This window comes from Chiloscyllium punctatum, chromosome 5 (assembly GCF_047496795.1).
Source record: "Chiloscyllium punctatum isolate Juve2018m chromosome 5, sChiPun1.3, whole genome shotgun sequence".
Classification (NCBI taxonomy): Eukaryota; Metazoa; Chordata; class Chondrichthyes; order Orectolobiformes; family Hemiscylliidae; genus Chiloscyllium; species Chiloscyllium punctatum.
The window spans coordinates 11,273,050-11,299,140 of NC_092743.1; the positions used below are offsets into that span (position 1 = coordinate 11,273,050).

At 40.4% G+C, this 26,091-nt stretch overlaps 1 protein-coding gene across 4 annotated transcripts in view; it reads left to right on the forward strand.

The window, feature by feature from the left end:
• The window catches only part of LOC140476882 (intermembrane lipid transfer protein VPS13B-like), a 957,534-nt gene that overhangs the window by 708,688 nt on the left and 222,755 nt on the right, over positions 1 to 26,091 (forward strand). For all 4 annotated transcript variants that reach the window (XM_072569770.1, XM_072569768.1, XM_072569769.1 and 1 more), the window contains exons 32-33: positions 11,007 to 11,133; positions 12,815 to 12,958. In XM_072569770.1, coding sequence (XP_072425871.1) covers positions 11,007 to 11,133; positions 12,815 to 12,958 — 271 coding nt within the window. The remainder of the gene's footprint in view (positions 1 to 11,006; positions 11,134 to 12,814; positions 12,959 to 26,091) is intronic.

The following is a 26,091-nucleotide window of genomic DNA, read 5'->3' on the forward strand; positions in this document are numbered from 1 at the left end:
CTCCAAACCCTTTCTACTCATATACCCATCCAGATGCCTTTTAAATGTTTCAATTGTACTAGCCTCCACCACTTCATCTGGCAGCTCATGCCATACACGTACCACCCTCTAGTACGCATACTAGCCTCTCCCTATAGCTCAAATCCTGGCAACATCCTTGTAAATCTTTTCTGGACCCTTTCAAGTTTCACAACATCTTTCCGATAGGAGGGGGACCAGAATTGCATGCAATATTTCAACAGTGGCCTAACCAATGTCCTGTACAGCCGCAACATGACCTCCCAATTCCTGTACTCAATACTCTGACCAATAAAGGAAAGCATACCAAACGCCGCCTTCATTATCCTATCTACCTGCGACTCCAATTTCAAGGAGCTATGAACCTGCACTCCAAGGTCCCTTTGTTCAGCAACACTCCCAAGGACCTTGCCATTAATTGTATAAGTCCTGCTAAATTTGCTTTCCCAAAGTGCAGCACCTCACATTTATCTGAATTAAATTCCATTCTCAGCCCATTGGCCCATCTGATCAAGATCCCATTGTAATCTGAGGTAACCTCCTTCGCTGTCCAATACACCTCCAATTTTGGTGTCATCTGCAGACTTACGAACTGTACCTCTTATGCTCACATCCAAATAATTTATATAAATAATGGACAGTAGTGGACCCAGCACCGATCCTTGTGGCACTCCACTGGTCACAGGCCTCCAGTCTGAAAAACAACCCTTCATCACCACCCTCTGTCTTCTACCTTTGAGCCACTTCTGTATCTAAATGGCGGGTTCGCCCTGTATTCCGTGAGATCTGACCTAACTCACCAGTCTCCAATGGGGAAACTTGTCGAAAGCCTTACTGAAGTCCATATAGATCACATCTACTGCTCTGCCCTCATCAATGCTCTTTGTTACTTCTTCAAAAAACTCAATCAAGTCTGTGAGACAAGATTTTCCACGCATAAAGCCATGTTAACTATTCCGAAACAGGACTTCTCAAATACAGAGGTAAAAACAATGACTGCAGATGCTGGAAATCAGATTCTGAATTAGTGGTGCTGGAAGAGCACAGCAGTTCAGGCAGCATCCAAGTAGTTTTGAAATCGACGTTTCGGGCAAAAGCCCTTCATCAGGAATACAGGTACATCCTATCCCTCAGGATTCCCTCCAACAATTTGCCCACCATTGATGTCAGGCTCACTGGTCTGTAGTTCCCTGGCTTATCCTTACCGCCCTTCTTAAACAGTGGCACCACGTTAGCCAACCTCCAGTCTTCCGGCACCCCATCTGTGAATATCGATGATACAAATATCTCAGTAAGAGGCCCAGCAATCACTTCCCTAGCTTCCCACAGAGTTCTAGGAGAAAGTGAGGACTGCAGATGCTGGAGACCAGAGTTGAAAAATGTGGTGCTGGAAAAACACAGCAGGCCAGGCAGCATCCGAGGAGCAGGAGAATCAACGTTTTGGGCATAAGCTTATGTCTGCAACATCGATTCTCCTGCTCCTCGGATGCTGTCTGGCCTGCTGTGTTTTTCCAGCACCACATTTTTCAACACAGAGTTCTAGGGTACACCTGACCAGGTCCTGGGGATTTATCCACCTTTATGCATTTCAAGACATCCAGCACTTCCTCCTCTGTAATATGGACAGTTTTCAAGATGTCACAATTATTTCCCTACGTTCTATATTTTCCATGTCTTTTTCCACAGCAAATGTCGATGCAAAATACTCGTTTAGTGTCTGCTCCATCTCCTGCGGCTCCACACAAAGGCCGCCTTGCTGATCTTTGAAGGGCCCGATTCTCTCCCTAGTTACCCTTTTGTCCCTAATGTATTTGTAAAAACCCTTTGGATTCTCCTTAACTCTATTTACCAAAGCTATCTCATGTCCCCTTTTTGCCCTCCTGATTTCCCTCTTAAGTATACTCCTACTGCCTTTATACTCTTCTGAGGATTCATTCGATCTATCCTGTCTATACCTTCCATATGCTTCCTTCTTTTTCTTAACCAAGCTCTCAATTTCTCCAGTCATCCAGCATTCCGTGCACCTACCAGACTTTCCTTTCACTCTAACAGGAATATACTGTCTCTGCACTCTTGTTGTCTCATTTTCGAAGGCTTCCCCATTTTCCAGCTTTCCCTTTCCCTCTGAACATCTGTGCCCAATCAGCTTTTGAAAGTTCTTTCCTAATAGCGTCAAAATTGGCCTTTCTCCAATTTAGAACTTCAACGTTTAGATCTGGTCTATTCTTTTCCATCACTATTTTAAAACTAAGAGAATTATGGTCACTGGCCCCAAAGTGCTCCCCCTCTGACACCTCAGTCACCTGCCCTGCCTTTTTCCCAAAAGTAGGTCAAGTTTTGCACCTTCTCTAGTAGGTACATCCACATACTGAATCAGAAAATTGTCTTGTACACACTTAACAAATTCCTCTCCATCTAAACGCATAACACTATGGCAGTCTCAGTCTATGTTCAAGGAGCAACTATTGAGTGTCGTTGATAAGTACATACCTATCAGGCAGGGAGGAAAGGGTCGTGTGAGGGAGCCGTGGTTTAATAAGGAGTTGGAATCCCTTGTTAAATGGAAGAGGGCGGCCTTTGTAAAGATGAGGCGTGAAGGTTCAATAGGGGCAATTGAGAGTTATAAGGTAGCCCGGAAGGACCTGAAGAGAGAGCTAAGAGCAGCAAGGAGGGGACATGAAAGGTGCTTAGTTGGTAGGATTAGGGAAAACCCTAAGGCTTTCTATAGGTATGTTAGGAATAAAAGAATGACTAGGGAAGGAATAGGTCCAATCAAGGATAGTAATGGGAAGTTGCGTGTGGAGGCTGAAGAGATTGGGGAGGCGCTGAATGAATACTTTTCGTCAGTATTCACTCAGGAACAGGACATTGTTGTCGATATGAATACTGAGGCACGAATAAGTAGAATGGATGGCTTTGAGATATGTAGAGAAGAGGTGTTGGAAATTCTGGCAAGGGTGAAAATAGATAAGTCCCCTGGGCCTGATGGCATTTATCCCAGGATTCTCTGGGAAGCAAGGGAGGAGATTGCAGAGCCATTGGCCTTGATTTTTGTGTCCTCTTTGTCGACAGGAGTAGTGCCAGAGGACTGGAGGCTAGCAAACGTGGTTCCCTTGTTCAAGAAGGGGAGTAGGGATAATCCTAGTAACTATAGGCCAGTGAGTCTCACTTCTGTTGTGGGCAAAGTCTTAGAGAGAATTGTAAGGGATAGGATTTATGCACATCTGGATAAGAATGATGTGATCAAGGATAGTCAGCATGGTTTTGTGAAGGGCAGGTCGTGCCTCACAAACCTTATTGAATTCTTTGAGAAGGTGACTAAGGAGGTAGATGAGGGGAAAGCGGTAGATGTGGTATATATGGATTTTAGTAAGGCGTTTGATAAGGTCCCCCATGGTAGGCTACTGCAGAAAATACAGAGATATGGCATTGAGGGTGAGTTGGAGGTTTGGATTAGGAATTGGCTCTCTGGAAGAAGACAGAGGGTAGTAGTTGATGGCAAAGGTTCATCTTGGAGTGCCGTCACTAGCGGTGTTCCGCAAGGATCTGTTTTGGGACCATTGCTGTTTGTCATTTTTATAAATGACCTGGAGGAAGGGTTAGAAGGTTGGGTGAGCAAGTTTGCGGATGATACGAAAGTCGGAGGAGTTGTAGACAGTGAGGAAGGATATGGCAGGTTACAGCGGGATATAGAGAAGCTGCAGAGCTGGGCAGAAAGGTGGCAAATGGAGTTCAATGTAGCTAAGTGTGAAGTGATTCACTTTGGTAAGAGTAATAAAAAGATGGATTACTGTGCTAATGGTAGACTACTTGGTAGTGTGGAAGAGCAGAGGGATCTTGGTGTCCATGTACACAGATCTCTGAAAGTTGCCACCCAGGTAAATAGTGCAGTGAAGAAGGCATATGGCGTACTGGCTTTTATTGGTAGAGGAATTGAGTTCCAGAGTCCTGAGGTCATGCTGCAGTTGTATAAGACTCTGGTGCGGCCGCATCTGGAATATTGTGTGCAGTTTTGGTCGCCATACTATAGGAAGGATGTGGAGGCACTGGAACGGGTGCAGAGGAAGTTTACCAGGATGTTGCCTGGTATGGTAGGAAAATCCTATGAGGAAAGGCTGAGGCACTTGGGGTTGTTTTCATTGGAGAAAAGAAGGTTTAGGGGTGATTTGATAGAGGTGTACAAGATGATTAGGGGGTTAGATAGGGTTGACAGTGAGAACCTTTTTCCACGTATGGAGTCAGCTATTACAAGGGGGCATAGCTTTAAATTAAGGGGGGGTAGATATAGGACTGATGTTAGGGGTAGGTTCTTCACTCAGCGAGTCGTAAGTTCATGGAATGCCCTGCCAGTAGCAGTAGTGGACTCTCCCTCTTTATGGGTATTTAAGCGGGCATTGGATAGGTATATGGAGGATAGTGGGTTAGTGTAGGTTAGGTGGGCTTTGATCGGTGCAACATCGAGGGCTGAAGGGCCTGTACTGCGCTGTATTCTTCTATGTTCTATGTTCTATGTTCTATGTTTGGAAAGTTAAAATCCCCTAACATAACCACCCTATTATTCTTACAGATAACTGAGATCTCCTTACAAATTTGTTTCTCAATTTCCCTCTGACTATTTGAGAGTCTATAATACAATCCCAATAAGGTGACCATCCCTTTCTTATTTCTCAGTTCCACCCAAATAACTTCCCTGGATGTATTTACTGGAATATCCTCCCTAATGCTATCCCAAGATTTTAATCATTCCCCTTTGGAAACCATTTCCACCACCTTTGCAGGCGATGTGTTCTGGGCAATTGGAACTGTTATTAAAGTGAGAAATGTTTTTTTTTAATAGCAGTTAATTGTAACTGCTATTAAAAAAAAAACATTTCTCACTTTAATAACAGTTCCAATTGCCCAGAACACATCGCCTGCAAAGGTGGTGGAAATGGTTTCCAAAGGGGAATGATTAAAATCTTGAAATGAAACCAGCATGATGGAATGAATGCCCACTTCCTGTGCTGCAAAAATGTGTGACTCTGACCCCAGGTAGAATGCCCTTTATAGAGTAATAATTTGTAGATTCTTCTTTAGACTTTGCTTTCCTGTTTATTTTCGGGAATGTTAATTTATATGTTTCAACTACTTTTCTGTTCGGCAGTGAGGGTTTTGCTGCTATGAATGAAATATGCTTTTAACATCTAAGATCAGCATTTAAGTATAAACCTCTCTACTGTATACAGTAAAAAAGTATCAACATTAAGTGCTTTCTCTATTATAACAACATTTTTTCCATTGGTTCTCTAGCTATCCTTGAATTTCCTTTGAACAACAGTGTCCTTAATTGTGAACATTTTTTTTAATCAGTTGGTTATGTAGTTTCATAACATTGCAAATTTCATAATATGTTGGGAACAATTCCTTTCCAAGCTTTTTATGAAGAAAATGAACAGAATGGGACCAAAATCAGCACTGCAGGTACTCCATTAGTCACTGCCACTCTGATAGAGGTTTTCAAATTTATCACCATCTTCTGCTTTAACATGCTGAGCCAGTTTAGAGTCCAGTTAGTTAATTTGATCCATGAACCTCTACTTATATAAACATCTCGTATGTCAGATTCTGATTTGTCCTATTTAAACATTGTGGCTGTGGCCAAAGCCCTATTCATCCATCACCTCTGCGTTGACTAACTCACACTGACTCCCAGTCAAGCAGCACCTTGATTTTTATAATTGTCGTTCTTATTTTAAGCCCCTTCATGTGGCCTTGCCTCTTCCATCTCTGTAATCCCATTCTGCCCATTGTGCAAAAATAGGAAAAAGTAAGGAAGCAGAAGTCAACCATTCAGCCTGCTCTGGCATTTAATAAGATCACTGGTCGCTGAGCTGGGAGGTTCATCTCCAGACGTTTTGTCACCCTACTAGGTAACATCTTCAGTAGGCCTCAGGCAAAGCAATGTACATGATTCCTGCTTTCTATTTATATGTTTGGGTTTCTTTGGGTTGTGATGTCATTTCCTGTCCTTTTTCTCAGGGGGTGGTAGATGGGGTCTAACTCGATGTGTTTGTTGAGAGAGTTCCGGTTGGAATGCCATGCTTGTAGGAATTCTGTTTGGCTTGTCCTAAGGTGGATGTATTGTCCCAGTTGAAGTGGTGTCCTTCCTTATCTGTATGTATCACTAGTATCCTGACATACAGCATTCCGACATTCTAACCAGAACTCTATCAACAAACACATCAAGTTAGACCCCATCTACCACCCCCTGAGAAAAAGAACAGGAAATGACATCACCACAGTAAATTACATCACCACAGGGAATGACATCACCAACCCAAAGAAACCCAAACATATGAATAGAAAGCAGGAATCATGTACACTGCTTCGCCTGAGGCTCACTGAAGATGTTACCTAGTAGGGTGACAAAACGTCTGGAAGTGAACCTCCCAGCTCAGCAAGCAAACTTCCATCCAGAATCTGAAACAATTACCCCATATTTTAGTTTCCTGATTGTGTGGTAGCACCATGTCAATATCTACCCCCTTGGAATCTTCCATGCTTTAATCCTCCTCATGTAATCCTGTCTCTCTTATTTTAATGGCTTCATCACTAAGGACTATGTCTTCAGCTGCCTGAGTCTTAAATTATCAAATTGCTTCTCTGACTGTCTGCTTCCTTTTCTTCTGATGACACTCCTTACGATGTATCTCTTTTGAATATTGCCCCGGTGTCTCTTTATGTGTCTCGGTTTCTAATTTGAGACTCATAAGATGGTTTCAGTGAAGAAGGAGGCCATTCAGTTCCTCTAGTCCATACCAACTTCCTGCAGTTCAGTACATACCCATTCCCTTTACCTTTCTGCATATCTCCTTCAGTTTTGTTTCGCTCCATCACGTGCTGATCCAGTTTCCTTTTGAAGCTATAGTTAACTATACGTCTACTTTTTCAGGCTTTGTCTCATTATGATCCTCAGAGAGTTAGACGCAATGGTGAGTTAAACGTCTTGTATAAATACAAGTTACTGTTCCATTAGTAATGGCCATTCTCACACCAGCATCTTCTGGAGGTTTCTGTAATCAACAATCCATGTCAGTACTGCAGAGAAAGATTAAACTTTGATGTGGTTGACCACACAGCAGATGCTATCGCAGGATTTCCCAACTTCCTTTTTTAACATCTTGATGATAAGTTAGGCTAAGTTACCCTGTTTACATGATTACTCTAAGCTACACATCCCTGTGAATCCATTTGATGTACAGTCAGACTTGGGTCAAAGCCCGTTTATTCTGGTGTATTCAATTGATTGTCATGACATTACACATATTGTCTGAAAAGATGCTTCAGGATTTTGAACTGCAAAAAATGGACAGCATTGTACCAGATTTAAAGTGGAAGATTGTTTGTCGTTGGAAAGTTGTCAATCAGCTTGGACAGTTATGCTCCAGTTATTTCTGTATTTACAGTGTTATTGTTTTATGCATTGGGAAGGTTAGAGCTTGGATATCTTGCTCCTGATCCAGAAAGAAATATCTTACTACTTTTGTTTTTTGAACCTTTCTGTCTTTACACCGTGTGAGCTGTATCTTTTGGGTAAAACACTAATCGAAGGCTCCAACCCTATATTCAGGTGGGAGGAATCAATTTTAGGGCCTTATGGCAGAGGAGAGGGCTCTTATGGCACAGTGGTAGTGTTCCTGTCTCTGAACTATGAACTCCGTTTCATGTCCTAACCACTCCAGAGATGTGTAATAATATATCTGAAAAGATTGATTAGAAAATATCTTTGAAGAAAGAGAGTCGTCTCAAGTTCAGGCCAGCTTTTATATCTGAATCTGTTTTTGACAGCACTGATTATCTCTTGTTCTTCTTTGGAATTTAGTGGTGCAAGTTAAAGGTCTCCTATGAATACAAATTATGTTGCAATGTTAGTGACTACGTGCAAAAGGTTTAACTGGCTGTGAAGTGCTCTGTGGCATTGCAAGGCTGTGGAAAATGCTATCCAAATGTAAATATTTTCCTCACTACTTCTCTCTTCTTCATCCCTCCCACTGATTTGGAAATGCAATTTACCTGATGCTCCCTAATCTCAGAACCAACCCTGCGATCTGGTCTAACTTTTCCATCATTTAAAACAGACATTTCGGTTGATCCGGTTTCAACAAGGAGAGTTAGTAAGCTTCATGTGGACCAACCTTATTTGCCTTGGCATAAGGATAGGGCTGCACTCAGACCTCTTTCTAAGTTCCTCCCCAAGGGGGTCTCAGTATTCAAAGTTACAATTCCCTCCTTTTATCAAGCCCCCTCACGCTTCAGAAATAGAGCTTAGATTCCAATTTGCAGATGTAAGAAAAGATCTGTTTTTACATCAGCTAAATTCATATGAAATTCAAAACAGCTAATTCAAATCTTATGGACAAGGATCCATGGAGATTCTGCCATGAAGCTGGGATTAGCTGTGTAGCGCTTTGCTGATAACTTGTGGTGGAATATCTGCATGTTGTCCCATGGCACCTATTACTAATGATAGCTGATTAATTGAAGAGGACCTTTAGAATATAAAGGACCAGCCATGAGCATTCAATGGAATGTTAACACCTCCCTGACCCAGCACTTCACACTGTCACTGACTACAAGAGCTTTTTTTGTTTAAAAATAAACACTTTCCAAGTTACAAACTCGGTAAATGCAAATGAATTGTTCGAAAAATTAGACTGCTGTTCATTATTTCAATTACAGTTACTTAATTTCAGCAGAGATGAATCCAGTTAATGACAGAGCTAAAGGCACGCTTCAATATGTTTGGCAAGAAAAAGGACCTTTTTCTCCCATTCTCACAGTAAACACTTCCTCCGTGAGGGGTATTCATGTAACTGTATTTGCCAGGTGGATGGCGTAACTTGTGAACAATTCCCCAACACTCAGTTACAAACTATGGATCTTTCGTTGTGTCTCATTTCCATTCTGTGATTGAGAAAATTGGATACCTGTCTTGTTTAATACAAGCAGTCTTACCCCTAGCCCTACCATGAACCTCTTCCCCGCCATCATGTTTACATTACCAAGTTGCTGTTTGCTTAAATGCAACTGCTGAGAGTCGTGAACACAGCCCATTCTATCACAAAAACCAGTCTCCATTCCAATGACTGCCAATGCCTTGAGAAAGCAGCAAACATAATCAAAGACCCCTCCCACCCTGGTTATACTCTCTTTCACCCTCTTCCATCAGGCAGAAGGTACAAAAGTTTGAAAATGCATGCCAACAGATTTAAGAACAGCTTCTTAGCTGTTGTCAGACATATAGATCTTTCTCTGCACCACCTCTGTAGCTGTAACACTACATCTTGCATTCCATTTTATTAACCTGATATACTTATGGAACGAATGATTTGTCTGGTTAAGATTTGGAGATGCCAGTGTTGGACAGGGGTGTACAAAGTTAAAAATCACACAACACCAAGTTATAGTCCAACAGGTTTAGTTAGAAGCACTAGCTTTCGGAGTGCTGCTCCTTTATCAGATGGTTCTGGAGTATAAGATCGTAAGACATAGAATTTATAGCAAAAGTTTACAGTGCAATGTAACTGAAATTATATATTGAAAAAGACCTCCACACTGCAACAGTCAGGAGTGTTCCCTCCCAGTCGGAGAACACTGTAGTGGTCCGGGACATTCGACCTTGGACCCTCAGGTGACCGTCCTCCAAGACAGACTTCAAGACAGGCAACAACGAAAAGTGGCCAAGCAGAGGCTGATAGTCAACTTTGGTACCCATGAGGATGGCCTTACCTGGGACCCTGGGTTCATGTCACATTACACGTGACCCCACTGTACTACAGACACAGACACTCCTACGTACACACGCACACTTACGCAGACCCTCTCTCACACGCTCACACATATACTCCCACACACCCCCTCTCAGACTTATACCCCTTTACACTCACACTCGCAGGCATACACATAATCTCTCACAGACACTCATAACCACCCCATGCATGCACACATACACATCTGCCACCCCCTGAGAAAAGGAAGTGACTTCACCGCAGGAGGTAAGATCACCAAACCAAAGAAACCCAAACATATAAATAGAAAGCAGGAATTTTCAGCATTGCTTCGCTGAAGATGTTACCTAGTAAGGTAACGAAACGTCTGGAAATGAACCTTTCAGCTCAGCGATCAAACTTACACCCAAAACAAATACACATAAAAGTTTGTGGGGTGAATTTGTACTTGCAGAATTACATTTTACTTTGCTCAAAAACTGCATGAATCCATGTAAAATTCTGTAAATTCGTTTTTTAGATTAGAATCAGTCTGATCATTGTGGCACAGACAGCCTCACAGAGGGAAGCTCACACCTTCAATACATTATCTGGGCTGACACGACACCAATTGTTAAAGTTCACTTGAGAATGTAACTTTCAAAAAACATTTTGTGATTTACATATGAATGAACTGAAACCAACCTGGTCATTCTAAAAGATGAGAGACTTTACAAAAACAATCCAGGTCTTTTTATACATAGTTTCAGTTACATCACACTGTGAGCTTTTACTATAAATTCTGTGTCTTACAATCTTATTCTCCACAACCACCTCCGAAAACTAGCATTTCCAAATAAACCTGCTTGACTATAACCTGGTAAAAACAATGACTGCAGATGCTGGAAACCAGATTCTGGATTAGTGGTGCTGGAAGAGCACAGCAGTTCAGGCAGCATCCAAGTAGCTTCGAAATCGACGTTTCGGGCAAAAGCTGGTGTTGTGTGATTTTTAACTTTATCTTGTTAACACGCTAAACAATACTTTTCACTGTATCTCAGCTCATGTGACAATAATAAATCAAATCAAATATGATGAATGGAATTTTAAGTCACTTACCTGTGATTTCATTGTTTGGAAATGAACTGAGGTATTGTATGATTTTTGCCAGCTGGGGTATCTAGACTATGAGCTGAAAATATAGGGCTAACAGTGTGCCAATTTTATTTGTCATTTTTCCAGTATTAGACGTCACCAAGAACGAAGAGCAATTTTAACACCAGTTTTGACAGATTTCAGTGTTCGAGTAACAGCTGCCCCTGCTATACTTTTCACAAAACAGGTCTCACCAGAGAATACACAGACCGAGGTCAGTGATAAAGAATTTTAATAAAAATGTGATAAGGCAGTACATTTATCAAGTGATCTTGATTTAACAATTGTTGAAAACTGTTTTGAACTTCCTTTTTCTTCATTTTTTTTCCCATTTCAAATAAGGTGCATTATTGTCAGTTTTCTGTTTTAGCTGTTTGGTGAGTTTTTCTTTGCGTTCAATTCGGCTTAGATGGCATCTATTTCCTCTTGGAACCATGGAAATTTACCACAAAAGGTAGTAGAAATTTTTAGACAATTCTGAAACTAAGGCTAATTGATTTTTGTTAGGCAGAGGTATTAATGTACATGGAACAAAAGTGGGTTAACAGGGCTGAGATACAAATCCACCACAATGTTATCGAACAGTTAAACAGGTTTAAGGAGCTGAATAGCCCACTCCTTTTCCTACAGGAACTTACTGATGAAGTCTAATAAAACCTGCTGTCAATGCAGGTTGAGCTGTAAAGTGACAAATAACATTTGTGCCACACAAACGCCAGGCAATGATCATTTCTGGTAAGAGGTAATCTAATCATCACCCCTTGAAATTCAATGACATTATCATCACTGAATACCCCACTATCAATATCCTGGGAGTTACCATTGACCAAAAACTGTATTGGACTTGCCATATAAATGCAGCGGCTACAAGAGTAGGTCAGAGACTAGGAGTACTACTGTTAGCAACTCACCTCCTGACTCCCAAAAGCATGTCCACCATCTACCAAGCACAATGGAAAGTTGGTAAAATATACCTGACTTGTCTGGATGAGTGCAGTTTCAAAACTCTCAAAACGCTTGATGCCATCCATGACAGAGCAGCCTACTCGATTGGCACCAAAGGCACAGACTCCTTCCATCACTATTGCTCAGTTACAACAATGTGTACCATCTACAAGCTGCAGTGCAGAAATTCACCAAAGATCGTTAGACAGTACCTTCCAAATCCATGACCACTTCCACTTGGGAGGATAGTGACAGTGGATACATGAATACCACCTGACTTGGAAGCATATAACCGTTCCTTCATTACAACTGAATCAAAATCCTGGAATTCTCTCCCGAATGGCATTGTGAAATGACCTCCAGCACATGGATAATAATGGGCAATACAGAACATGGGCAATAAATGCAAGCTAATCCTGAATTTAAATAAAATTCCATAAGATTGTTGTTGTTTTGGATTCAGTATTTAATTCCAAGCATGCTACATACAATCAATATAGGGCGGCATGGTGGCACAGTGGTTAGCTCTGCTGCCTCACAGCCCCAGAGACCTGGATTCAATTCCTGCCTCGGGCAACATTCTCCCCATGTCTGCGTGGGTTTTCACCGGGTGCTCTGGTTTCCTCCCACAGTCCAAAGATGTGCAGGTTAGGTAAATTGGCCATGCTAAATTGCCCGTAATGTTAAGGTAAATGTAGGGGAATGGGTCTGGGTGGGTTGCTCTTCTGGAGGGTCGGTGTGGACTTGTTGGGCCGAAGGGCCTGTCTAAGTAATCTAAATCAAAGAATTGTGTCAAATAAATACAATTCGTTGCTTGGATTACAGATGGATATAAGATTAGTTGTAGCTGTAAACTAATTTTGATCTTGTTTGAAATACTCATTTGACTGAATGACATTGCATGTAGAATTCCTTATGATATATGTATAATAATGTTTTTGTCTCTGTAGGAAATTATTGTGTGTGGCCATTCATTGGAAGTCAATGTTACTACAAGCTTGGACTTCTTCCTCAGTGTTGCTCAGGTTCAGCTCCTACAGGAGTTAGTACAGGTCAATATGCACGGATTGGAACTGGTAGATCCAACAACAGAGGTAATTTCATACCCAATTTTAATTTTCTTCCTTATCTTTCTAATTTTTATCTTCATGAACTCATTACAACATGCTAGCAGTTGTAAAAAATAATCCAAGAACTAATATAAGTAAAAAACAATAACATTAAAAATAGGTTTGAAGTATACGGTATCCAACAGGTTAACAGTGTTTCTCGGCAGCAAGTCTGAGCAGGAATGATTTGCAAGTTACATAGAATTTGCAGTATGGAAACAGGCCATTCAGCCTAATTAGTCTGGGCTGGCATTTATTCTCCACCTGAACATGTGAATTATTCAAGAACTTCAACCAAATAATTGTTTTGTCGTACAGAATTTAAAACATCGCTGAAAAGAGTTTTGAAGTAGAATTTTTTTTGTTTTGCACTCATCAAGACTGAGATGCAAGAATATCAACTTTAGAAAGGAAATAACAATCGATATACCATGAGAAGATAATGCTGATTGGTGAGACAATAGTTGGCATGGAGATGTAGCAGGAACTGTCTACTGTTAATCTTAGTTACCTGATGAAATTCCAACAACCACATTGAATGATTTTGGTCAGGGCTATACCATGGGGATGCAAAGTGTTTAGCTGTCTTCGTAATCTTTTCCTAGATGAGGACTATTGCAACATTTACCTTCAAAGAAGAGGGTCATGTGCATGACTGTAAATAGCTTTTAGCAAGTGCAAATTAATCACTCCACCTGCCGAACTGATTATCTTAAATTGGTTTGCAGTATAAATTTTAGCACAGTCAGGATTATTTGATGAATTCTTTGTACTGGCAAAAAGCACATCTATGTTCTAAGTTCAGCAAGCGATAGGCTAGTTGAGCACAGTTGGCAGACTGCGAGCTGTGGGCATTTACAGGGCTGTGATGTTTGATATGAGAAAGTGAGATCTGCAGATGCTGGAGATTAGAGTCAAGAGTGTGGTGCTGGAAAAGCACAGCAGGTCAGGCAGCACCTGAGAAGCAGGAGCATTGACATTCCGGGCAAAAGCCAACATCAATTCTTCTGCTTCTCAGGTGCTGCCTGACCTGCTGTGCTTTTCCAGCACCACATTCTCGACTTTGATACTGCTTCTCAGTCCCTAAGTCATACAGTACCTGGCACTGAAACCCATATATCTAGTTAGTCATTTGTGTGGTCGGGTAGGCAGAACTTAAATCATGTGTGATTTGTGCACTTCTTAAACATCTGGAATCATCTGTGTACTGGTTCTTAACATTTCAAAAGCAAAAAAAAAGGCAACGAGGTTCCCTGCTGAATGTTCGATTCAAAATGCAGTCTCATTAGGGTCAAGAGACGTATAGGATTGGGAGGTAAACAATGGTCTTTTAAACTACATTTGACATTAGAAAAAAATGAAGAATAACACAGATTATGTCTTGCAGGATATCATATTACTATCCCAGGCAATGTGCATGCTTTTGTTTTTTAAAGCAGAAAGTGGCTGGGGATTCAAAACAGACTATTTGGACCAATTCTGTTCAAATAGTAATATTGAACTTTAATCGGAAAGGAGAAACAATCTGAAATATTGAACAGTGAACCGTTTTCTGTCCTTAAGTGAAATATATATTAGATTTTTAAAAAATTTATAGACATTTAAATGTTGTTGCATATATTTTACTATGCTGTGTTTCTCTGACCATGTTGCTTTTTATAAAATGTACATCTTTCATGTTTGTCGTTATCAATGAGACATTTGCGAAAAGCAAGCTGTGTTTTTAATGAAGCAGACATTTTGTTGTCCAGTGAACTGAAATTTTAAAAATCATTAATTTTAAGTGAATTTCTCTCCATATGTGATTGCTAGATTGAATATTTTAAAAATCTCTTTTAAGGAGAATTCTTCAGATGCCCCAATTAACATTCAACTGTTAACCAACACAGGTGATCTGTGCAATGTCTTCCTTCTGATTTGTGGGACCTTGCTGTACTGAAGTTTGCGGATACACTTTCTACATTAAAACAGAGTCTGCACTTCAAAACAATTTCATTGGTATCAGGCAGTTTGGAGGGTCCTGTGAATTTGAAATTAAGGGGAGGCGTTGGCATGATGGTAATGTCACTGGGCTCGTGGCTGAGATGCCAGGCTAATACTCTGGGTTCAAAACTACCATAGAAGATGAATTTAGTAAAAATTTGAAGATACAAGATGGCTTAATAGCAACTATGTAAATTGTTCATTGTTGTTAAAAACTAAAAACTAAACTGATTTGCTACTGTCCATTTAGGGAGGAAAACTGTCGTCATTACCTGGTCAGGCCTACATGTGATTGTAGGCCACAGGAATGTGGTTGACTCTTAACAGCCCTTAGAATTCCCCCTAGTGAGCCGCTCAGATCAAGATACAACTAGAGATGGGCAATAAATGCTGACTCAGCCAATGATACTTGCATCCTGTCAGTTAATAAAAATGTATGATGGGCATGATTCTCTTATGCTTTTCTTGATTCTTAAATTACGACCATTTTATCTCTCTTGACAAGTTAACTAAAATTATTTTGTCACAACATAAATAATGCTGTTCAAAGTCACTTGTCAAATTTAGAAATGCCAAGACTGCAAGTGGTCCAATGTTTGTGCTTGTTGTAGTTATTGAATTAAATTGAATTGAATTGAATTGAATTCGCTTTATTGTCACATGTACTCAAATGAGTGCAGTGAAAAGTTTATAAGTCGCCACATACAACACCATCTTAGGTACAAAGATACCTGGGTACAGCTTCTTCAGTTACAAGATTAGTTAAGTTATCATAGTTCTGTTGAATTTCAATTTGAGTGTTGCACAGTCGAAAAGCTTTTAAACTTATTTGCAATAATTTTGATGTTGATTTTGAAGAGGTGGAGGCTGGTACAATTACAACATTTCAAAAGCATCTGGATGGGTGTATGAATGGGAAGGGTTTAGAGGGATATGGGTCAAGTACTGGCAAATGGGACTAGATTAGTTTAGGATATCTGGTCATTATGGACGAGTTGGACCGAAGGGTCTGTTTCCGTACTGTACATTTCCAGGAACTCGATGTTCATGGTTTGTTGCTGATTATTAACCATACCTGGTGTCCTGAGAAGGAGATGTATGGTTATTTTCTTTAGCTGCCACCATTCTCATGTGTTAGTCACAAATGTGTTAGTTGGAGAGTTCCAGGGTTTTGATGTAGAGGTGATGAAGCAGCAACAATTCACTTGGCAGCAGAATGGCATGTAATTTGGAAGGGAGTGAATGCTGTTCTCCTCCTCAGTGTTGGAGATCCCCAGAAAATGTAATTCTATCAAAGTACCCTTATTGTGTTGTTACATTACATCTAAAAGAAGACACATCAAGCAGTTATGAAATGCCAGATTTCAGGAGTGGACATCTAGCGTCCTGCCTACAAATTAACAAGCTACCCTGCTGTACGTTTGGCTGCATACATTTATGTAAATGCAGCATTTTCTAGGCAAGCGTGGTAGGTTGTGAAGGAAGAATTTTCTTTGAGTGAGGAAATAGATTAGTGAAAGATTGTTATAGTTAATTAGTGTTATTAGAGAGACTTATCATGATGATCCGACAGTCTGACCTCAGTCTGAAAGTAATTCATTGACTCTAAAACTTTTGAGATATCTGGTAGTTATGAAAAACGCAATGTAAGTATGAAGTCTTTTCTCTTCGTAATCTTTTTAAATTAAACAGCTGTAAGGAGGAAGAGTGAGAGTGAAGGTAGTGGAGGAAACAATGGTGTTGTGATAATGTCACTGGGCTCATAATCCAGAAGCACCAGGTTAACATGGGATCAAATTCCACTACATCAGCTGGTAGAACCTAAATCCAATTCATGATCTGGAATTGAAAGCTAGTTTCAATCATGGTGATCTTGAAACTATCATAATTTGCTGTAAAAAAAAAACCTCATCTGGTCCACTAACCTTAAAGGAGAGAAATCTACCATCCTTACCTGGTGTTGCCTCTATGTGACTCCAGACCCACAGCATTGTGGTTAATTGTTATCTGCCCTCTGAAATGGGTTGGCAAGCCAGCCACTCGCTTCAGGGGACAATAAGGGAATGGGCAATGAATCCTGGTATTGCTCGTGGCACCCATATCCCATCAAATAATAATTGAAAAAGGAAATGCTTTCTTTTAAAAAAAAAGCATGATTCCAAGTTTAGAACTAACTAAACCACTCATGGCAGACTTGGGTGGTCTGACATCTGAGCGAGGTCTGAGGCATTGCTGATAAACAACGAGTCAACTTAGCTTAATAATAGAGCCTGGAGATGTACATCTGTCACAGGTACTGAGATTCTCCAAGTTAGCCTGCAGGCAAAAACCCTAATGAGTGGGGTGGTCCTAGCTTGGTTAGTAGCAGGAAGCACACTAATAATTTGCTGTAGTAAGCTCAGTGGTTCAAATTCATTTGAGCTCTGGCCGTACCACATTGCTTAGTTCTTTGGGGGTTATAGACTTTGGCTTTGCCAACCTGCTTCTCAAACTCTGGACTTAATTAACTGAAGTGTGTCCCTCCGGTAAGGATTTGACTTCTCAATATTTGTCAAACAGAAACAGGTGGGAGTAAATTTCTCTTGAACTTAATATGGAGACTCCAAAAAGCGGTGATGGGTTTTCACATGAGTGAAACACCCAGCCACCCAAAAAAGAAAGTCCATCTAATTAATGTAATGCTTTTAAAGTGCTGACTTAATGCTGAAGGTTCTGCTTCTTGTATTTTGATATGTATGTGAAATTCCATTCAGTAGAGTAGATATGCAAAGTCTCCTATTTCTCCACACAAGGTAGCTTTAGTGGACATACTGTACAGTAGTTTGTTGACCTTAAGTACTCAATGCATAAACTAATTAGCAACATTATGGAATATTTTTTCTGTGAAGTTTTGTTGATGATGTATTAACTGGGAAGCGTCTGAAGAATTTTGAAAATAAATATATGCTTCCCCTAATAACTCTCTGGCACTGAGGAGGATTTTGGTAATGTTACTAGGCAAGCAATCCAAAGGCCTGGTCTAATGATGTAAGTCATAAGTTAAAATCCCATCGTAGCTGGAACATAAAATCAATTAATTTTTTAAAAAAAGGAATAAAATGCATGTATCAGTAATAGTGACTCACGGCTACCAGACTGTCATTAAAATTCATCTAGTTCACTTACATCCTTACGTGAAGGAAGTGGGCCACCTTTATCTGATCAGATCTTACGTGACTCCAGAGCCTGTACTGTAATGTAATGTAATTGAGTCTTAACTCCCCTCTGAACTGAGTTTGCAAGCCACTCAGTTGCATTCAAGAAGATGGCTCATGACTATCTTCTCAAAGGAAATGGCAAATGGTTAGTCTTCCGTTCTGAAGAAGGATCACTGGGCTTGAAACGTTAACTCTGCTCACTGTCCACAAATGTTGCAACCTGTTGAGTTTTTCCAACGGCTTTTCTCTTTGTTTCTGATTTCCAGCATCTGCTCTTCTTTGGTTTCTGTTTTGATGGCCAATATACCTGTGGTACCTATATTCTGGGAATTAATTAAAAATGGGCCAATTGTTTGTACAATCTGTGATGTGGGCCCTAGGTGAAGGTAGGTACCAAAGGTTTAAGATTCTCATGGGTCCTGGGTTGTGTTTGGAATGTGCAGGAAATGGAATTTGACATTGGGAAGAGACTCCTTTGCAAAAGGATGAACAATTGAACAGGAATTCTAAATTTAGAAGATATTTGTAGGTCGAAGTAAGTGAGGAAATATTTGCCTCGTCAGTCAACTTTGAAACATTTGGAGGCCTAGACTCGTCTGAGACTGTGAATTTTAAATGGAATTTAGGGTTTTTTCAATAATTACTCCGTCACTTTATTATTAGGAGTGTGTGATTATTGAATCTTCTCTTAATTCAAAACAAAATGCCATTGATATTGAGAGTTGTCCAGTTGTGCTGAACTTGAGTTTGGGACTGTCTTGTTGCATTGTCTGTCGCGTGATCTGAGTGAAGTGGTACCTTTGTAAAGTTAACTGGGTTGAGTGGAGGAAGGTTAAGTTCTTGTATGATATAATTAATTAATGGGAAGAAAAGCAAGGCTTTCCACAGCCACCTGGGAATCACTGGCCCAAGACTGTCCAAACAGGAGGAGGAGAAGCATCCAGGAAGCATTGAACACATTGAGACATACCGTCAGGAAAAAACAGGAACCAGGCGAAAATGACGCGAGGAGCATGCTGTCACACCAATGCCCCACCCACCCTTCCTGTGACCACCACCTAAACCAAGAGTAACCAAGCCTGAGATAGTCCCATCAGTCTGTGCAGCCGCCTATGGATTCACCCTGAGAGTGGAAGAGAGTCATCCTGGTTAGCGAAGGGCTGCCAGTGATGATGATAGTTAGTGAATGCCATTAATTCAAACCTATCAATTAGAATGGAGGAAAACATTGATGGATACTGTGATCCTCATGCTCTGATTTTCAAGATATAGATTTGTTGAGAGGCTGAAATATAAGTTAGAGCAAAAACTGTAATGAATCTTTTTTTTCGTATGTTTCAGTTCCACTCAAGGTTTCCAACATGAGAGTGCTGGCTACAAGTTTATAAAGTGTTTGAATGATAATTAAGCTTGTGTGGGGTGTTCTGAATTTGAGAGGTGGTGTAAAATTGCAATTGTGTCTTTCATCTTTGTCCCTCCTAACATTTATTCCTTTATTTTGATGTACCTTTATATTTTCCTGAACGTTGCTGTGAGGCATCTCATGACTTTTTTTGACGTCAGCGAACGTGGTTTTTTTCACCGAGTTTTGTGTTTCAAGCCAGAATCTCTTGACAGCATCCTCATTTCCAGTGGTCCTGCCCAGAAAAATATTAACTGGGTATCTGGTTGGCATCAGGCTCCAAATCAAGTATATCAAACCTTGGAACTACTAAAGGGAAAATGTACAGCAATTAACTGCTGAAAGATTGATTGCTCCTTGTTGCAAAACAGACATTTGAGATACATGGGAATGAATGTATATAATTCTGACTGATTAATTGCAGAACTTAGTATTGTTACAGTTCAGTGAATGTTATGAATAGCATATCTTCAGTTGCATGTACACTGAAGTTAAATCTTCTGTTTCACTGACTTGAGAATGATTCAGAAATCAGACCTTGTATATGTTGCTACAGTTTCACAAGCATGTGAGAAGTAGCTTAGCTCTCTTAGAAGACTCTGTTGGGAGTATTGATTCCAGCAGTTTTATAATTGTGAATCATGGCTTACTGCAAGATAAGCCACCTGTGAGATCAGAAAGCACTACAATCAACCCTATTAAAACTCCCGCTCAGCTGATTGTGTGTGCCATTTTTCAGTCATGTTAATCACTGCTGGAAGCGTGAAATTTAATTTTATACGAGAACCAGCAGGGAAAATGCTATGCAAGTTGTGACGTTTACAGCTGTACAACTCAGCTCTTATAAAGCTTTTTATTTTAATACATGCCTGTCTACAGCCAAAATGCTGCGTACAGAAGGAAGTTGCTACTTCCCCATTCCCTCCAAGACCTCAAACTTGCAAGTTATGTGGTGTTCACATCACTCAAAAAATAACTTCTTTTTGTCCACACTTTAGCCACTGTTTATCCTTTAAAGTTCACTTTCAACAGTGCAAAAGATGGTAAAGTGTGTTGTTCTTGTGGTAATGGCCTTTTACCATTCATTTGTTTAAAAGGAGCGTTTGTTAATAGCATTTTTTCGTCTGACTCAAGTGATATTTTCATCAAGGGACGAGTCTTATCTTTACATTATAATTCCTGAAGCAGTGTTAACAGAGCAGCTGTAGGCGTTTTTTTTTACAGTTTAGGCTGCTTGTGATTGCTGCTGGTGTTCATTAATCTATGCAGCTTTAGCATGGTAACAGTTATCTTGAAATACATTAAATTTGACATTGCTGCTCTTAAAGACCATGACCATAAACTTCATTTGCCTGCAGACTCCATATTCCTTCTCTATCCCTGTAATTCCCAGTGTACTGGCGCACCCTAGAGGGACCATACAGCCATTTGTTTAATCTGCAGCATTTATTTCCAAATTCTAAAGGATACAATATCAGTGCAAGTGTCGTTTTCAGTTGAATTTCCTTTTTGTGCATTTGTGATAACAAGAAAAATAGCAGAAGCAACATTACCTTAAAAAAGGCCAGTTACTTTAGCATAAGCAATCACAGCTTTTTGTATCTAATATGTATGCCATTACATCGATTGCATTTTAACTTTATTTTCCGAAATTCTTTTTTGAGTGCAGCTTAGTTTTTTAATTGGTTCATGCAAAGGCCAAATTATTTGTGACTAAGAGGTGAGTAAGAGATCCACCAAAATGTTCCTTGTTTATTTTTTCACTTTCGCAAATTCCTATAGCTCTCTGTAATATAATGCGAGCGATCCAAGACATTGTTTATTTCAGTTGCATTAATTAAAACAGACGAAGGCCACTTGCTATTAACTTTTAGAACAAGCCACATAAAGCAGCATGGTGGATTTTCTTTGTTTCTTCTGTGATCTGATTTCTTAATATGGTCAGGCTGGTATGGGGAGACAAGCTTCATCCACAGTCTCAAAAGTGTGAGACATCGACAATTCCAAAGCCAGACTCTTCAGGCACAATTCTGGAATGCAAAATTGTCCATAATTTGGCACTAAATCAGTGTTCTGACAAGAATTTCTGGTATGGAAACTAAAATGCATTGCAAACTTTGTTTTCTTTTATGCTGAAGATGGCATCGAATGGGGTCATTGCAGTGGAAAGCAATCTTGGCTGTGTATTGGTCCCTGAGTGATGTGCAACCTTAGAGCTGCTGCTGCTGTCATTGGGTGCGCAAAGTCATCAAAACAAAACAAAATCCCTCTTTGGTCACAATTTTTTACAGGTATCTCCCGCTTTTCGAACGGTTGCTTTTCGCCTGTTTGCTTTTATGAAGGACCTACTTTAGTACCTGTTTTTGCTAACCAAAAGAGGATTTTTGCTTTTACAAAAAAGCGTGCGCAATGAGATTAGCATTGCAAGCTCCTTTCCTGGGTACTACACTCAGCCTCTCAGCATCGAGCTGCCACAGCTTTGAACTGTGTCTGCGAGCATTCTGTGCTTTATCACGATGAGATGTTAACAGATGACCCCCTTCCTCTCTGTCCAATACCCCAGTCTCCTGTACCTCCCACAACCACTTCTGATGGCCTTTACTATATGTTAGTGTTAGTTTAGGTTTTGTGTTATTTGGTTTGATTTGGTAGATTACTTTTTGGGTGTGGGAATGCTCAAACACTTTTCCGATATATGTTATAATGGCAATTACTTCTTCGCTTTACGCCATTTCTGCTCACAAACAATTTCATAGGAAAGCTCTACTTTTAGATAGCGAGGGACACCTGTATACATACCAAAGTGAAAACAACATTGTAGCGAGCTGCTGAACAGAGATGACAGAGAGCAGCCATTCCAGTTATGACCAGCATCTTCCTTTCTGAATGAAAGAAATGCACTTCATATTTTGCAGTATTTTTTCCATATTGTTTTACATCAGCTTGACTTCTGTTAAAAAGGAAGTATTTTTCTGCATTTTATAGCAGCCACAGGACCAGCCTTCCCAAGGCAGATATTCCTAGATGTGAAGGAATAGAGAGAAAGAAAGACAGCAAGGTGGCTCAGTGGTTAGCACTTCTGCGTCACGGTGCCAGCGACCCAGATTCGATTCTACCCTCAGGCAACTATCTGTGTAGAGTTTGCTCATTCCTCCTGTATCCCTATTCTTGGATGCACTGGTTTCCTCCCACAGTTCAGAGATGTGCAGGCTAGCTTGATTGGCCATGAGAAATGCAACGTTGCAGGGATGGGGTGGACATGTGTGGGATGCGCATCAAAGGGTTGGTATGGACTTGATGGGCTAAATGGCCTGCTTCCACACTGTTGGGATTCTATGAAAAACTCGTGTTTATAGAACACCTTTCACACATTCAGGATGCCGCAAAGTACGTTTCAACCATGAAGCTATTTTTGAGGTAGAGTCACTGTTGCAGTTCAACCAGATTTTGTATACCCATGATTTGTTTGAGTGATATTGATTAAGGGATAGATACTAGTTCAGGCCTGACAATAAGAAGAACTTGCCTGTTCATCTTTGAAGTTGTACCATGGAATCTTTTACATCCGTGTAAGGGTTCAACTGAAGTCTCATTAAATGTCTTATTGAAAAGATGGATTCATGGCCCGTCTCTCATGACTGCACTAGGAATTTCAGCTCAGGTCTCTGGAGTGGGGCTTCTGCCTCAGAGGCAAGAATTCAATCTTTAATTTTCATTAAACTAACTTAAGACTGATTGTGAATGTTGTTATCAAGCCTTACCAGTGGTGAGTTATTTCAAACTGCGGTACTCCTTTAGAACACTGCAAAAAGCTGTATGTCCATATTGAATATTGAGCAGAGCAGAAATAATGGTTTGCATGTCTGTTTTGTGGTTCCATGCAATGCAGAGTAGGGAGGTCTAGAAATAGTTTGACTATTGATCCAGACAGTTGTGGATGTGCTGTCAGTGACCTCACTACCCTGATGTTTAGAAGATCACGAGAATCGCCACAGTCCAATGACTTTTGAATGGGAAGTCCACGGGATAGATGTCTGGTGAGAACAAGATCAAGCTTGACTGACCAATGTAAGAATGGTATCAGTTGGGTCTCAATTTGTCGCAACAACTGTCTGGTGGTCAGAGGATAGGATGGAGGGAGACTTGAACGCATTGGGACTTGACCTGATAATTCAGGCTGACTCTTCCCCATGCTGAGGAGTTGGCACCTGTATAAACTAGATGTATCTGAACAAGATTAGGATTGAATTCCTTGCAAAATATTTTTAGTTCTGTTGGGGAGTGTTATTCAGCATGGGTGCAAGAACCCGGAGAGAATATTAGAAGGTATTATCATGATTCTGGGGATGCTGTGAGAGGCTGTTCGCACTAGAATTGAGAATAGTAAGTTGAAGGGTGGAGTTGGAGTAAGGTAAAGTAATGATTTCTAAATCAGGGTTCTCGTGCATAAATGTGAAAGCTCAGAATATAGTTCCTAAGATTGAGTATTTAACGGGCACAGATTGCCTTATGAGATTATAATGATGTTACGATAATGGAGACCTGGCTTAAGAAAGAGCAAGCCTGGGTGTTAAATATTTCTGATTACAAGGTGATCCAAAAAGGTAAGAAAGAGGGAAAAAAAACGGTGTGGTAGAACTTCTAGTTATGCAGGACATTGCAGTGCTGAAGAAACAGGATGATCCACAGGATTCAAGGACAGAATCGATTTGGCTACAACAAAGGAATAAGATGGGTTCACTTATACTGCTCAGCAACCTATAGTTTGCAAACTAATAGGAAGGATATAGAGGAACAAATCTGCAAGGAAGTGACAGAGAGGTGTAAGTATCATAAAAGTAATTATAGTGGGGGACTTTAATTACCCATATGTGGATGGGGATAGTGGTAGTCTTAAGGGCATTCCTGGGTTGTGCTTAGGAGAATTTCTTACAGCAGTATAGATGCAACCCCAACCTGAAAGGAGACACTGCTGGACCTGTTTCTTGACATGCATCAAGTAGATCAAGTGAAGTGGGAAGATGTCAGGGTCAGTGATACCTGCATCATAAAGTTTAAGTGACATTAAAGGAAAATTACATTGGTCGATCCGATGTAAGAATAATCAGCTGGTCAATTAACAATGGGCTACATTCGAAGAGATAGTTTGGGTATAGTCAAGGTATATTCCCTCAAAATGGAAAGGGAGAGTAAACAAATCTAGAGTTGAGTGAATGAAAAAGAGATGGAAATTAAGTTAAAGAAGAAAAAGTCTGGATTCCTTGACCATGGGAAACATTTTACCTGCATCTATCCTGTCTGTCCTTTCAGTATTTTATAGGTTTCATGAATTATCTCCTTTTCTTCTAAACTCTAGAAAATACAGGCCGCATTTACCCTCTGCCTCTTCATAGGACACTCCCATCATCCTGGCAGCAAGTCTGGTCAATCTTTGTTGCACTCGCTGTATGATAACAGGGATTGGTTAGCTCAGTTGGCTGGACAAATAGTTTGCAGTGCAGTGTTATGCTATCAGTGTGCGTCCAATTGAGTTTTCCATGACACATTCTCTTCCTCAACTTCACCACTCACTTGAGGTGTAATGTAACCACTCACTTCAGGTTAAATCACTACTAGTCATCTCTCTCTAATGATGAAGCAGACCCATGATCTGCCAAGAATATGGCAACTTCCTTCTGATAATAATACCTTTCCTGAGATAAGGAGACCAAAACTGCACACAGTGCTCCAGTTGCAATCTAACTAAGCTCCTATGCAAATGAACCATGATTACACTACGATTTGCAGTAAAGGCTAATAGCTTGCTGTATCTGACTGACTTATCGATAAAGATAACTAGGTCCCTTTATATATTTACATTTTCCAATCTTTTAGTATTCTGTAAATTTGTTCCTCCTATCAAAGTGAATAACCTTTCAAAAAATGACACGAGTGGAGCAGCAGTCTTAGGCTACAAGTAACATGGAGAATTCATCTGGTATTCGAACATTGAATACATGGAAACCTATTGGATTAGTACTTCAAAGAGACAATGTATCCCTACACAACAGGTAGAGGTGGCAGGACAAGTAGACAGTGCAGTTAACAACTATATTTTATGCTTCATTAATAAGGACTTCGGTTTCAAGGAGAGATTTGAGAATCTGGGACTGTTTTTCTTGGAGATGAGAAGGTTTTGAGGAGATTTGATAGAATTTTTCAAAGTCATGGAGCATCTGGACAGAGAAGATAGGGAGAGATTATTCCCACTTGTGAAATGATTGAGAAGCAGAGGGCACAGTTTTGCTAAAGAGCCAAATCTGTAGTGAGAAATCTTCTTCACACAGTGAGTAGTGTGGGAGTAGAATGCACTGCCTGGAAGTGTGGTGGAGAAAATCTCAATTGAGGCTTTTAAGAAGGCATTGGATTTTTTTAAATTAGAAACTATGTTCAGCATTATGTGGATAGCATTGGAGAATGGCACTCTCAAAATCTTCAGAGAGTTGGTGCGGGCATAGTGGGCTGAATGGCCCCCTTCCGCACAGTAAAAGTTCTGT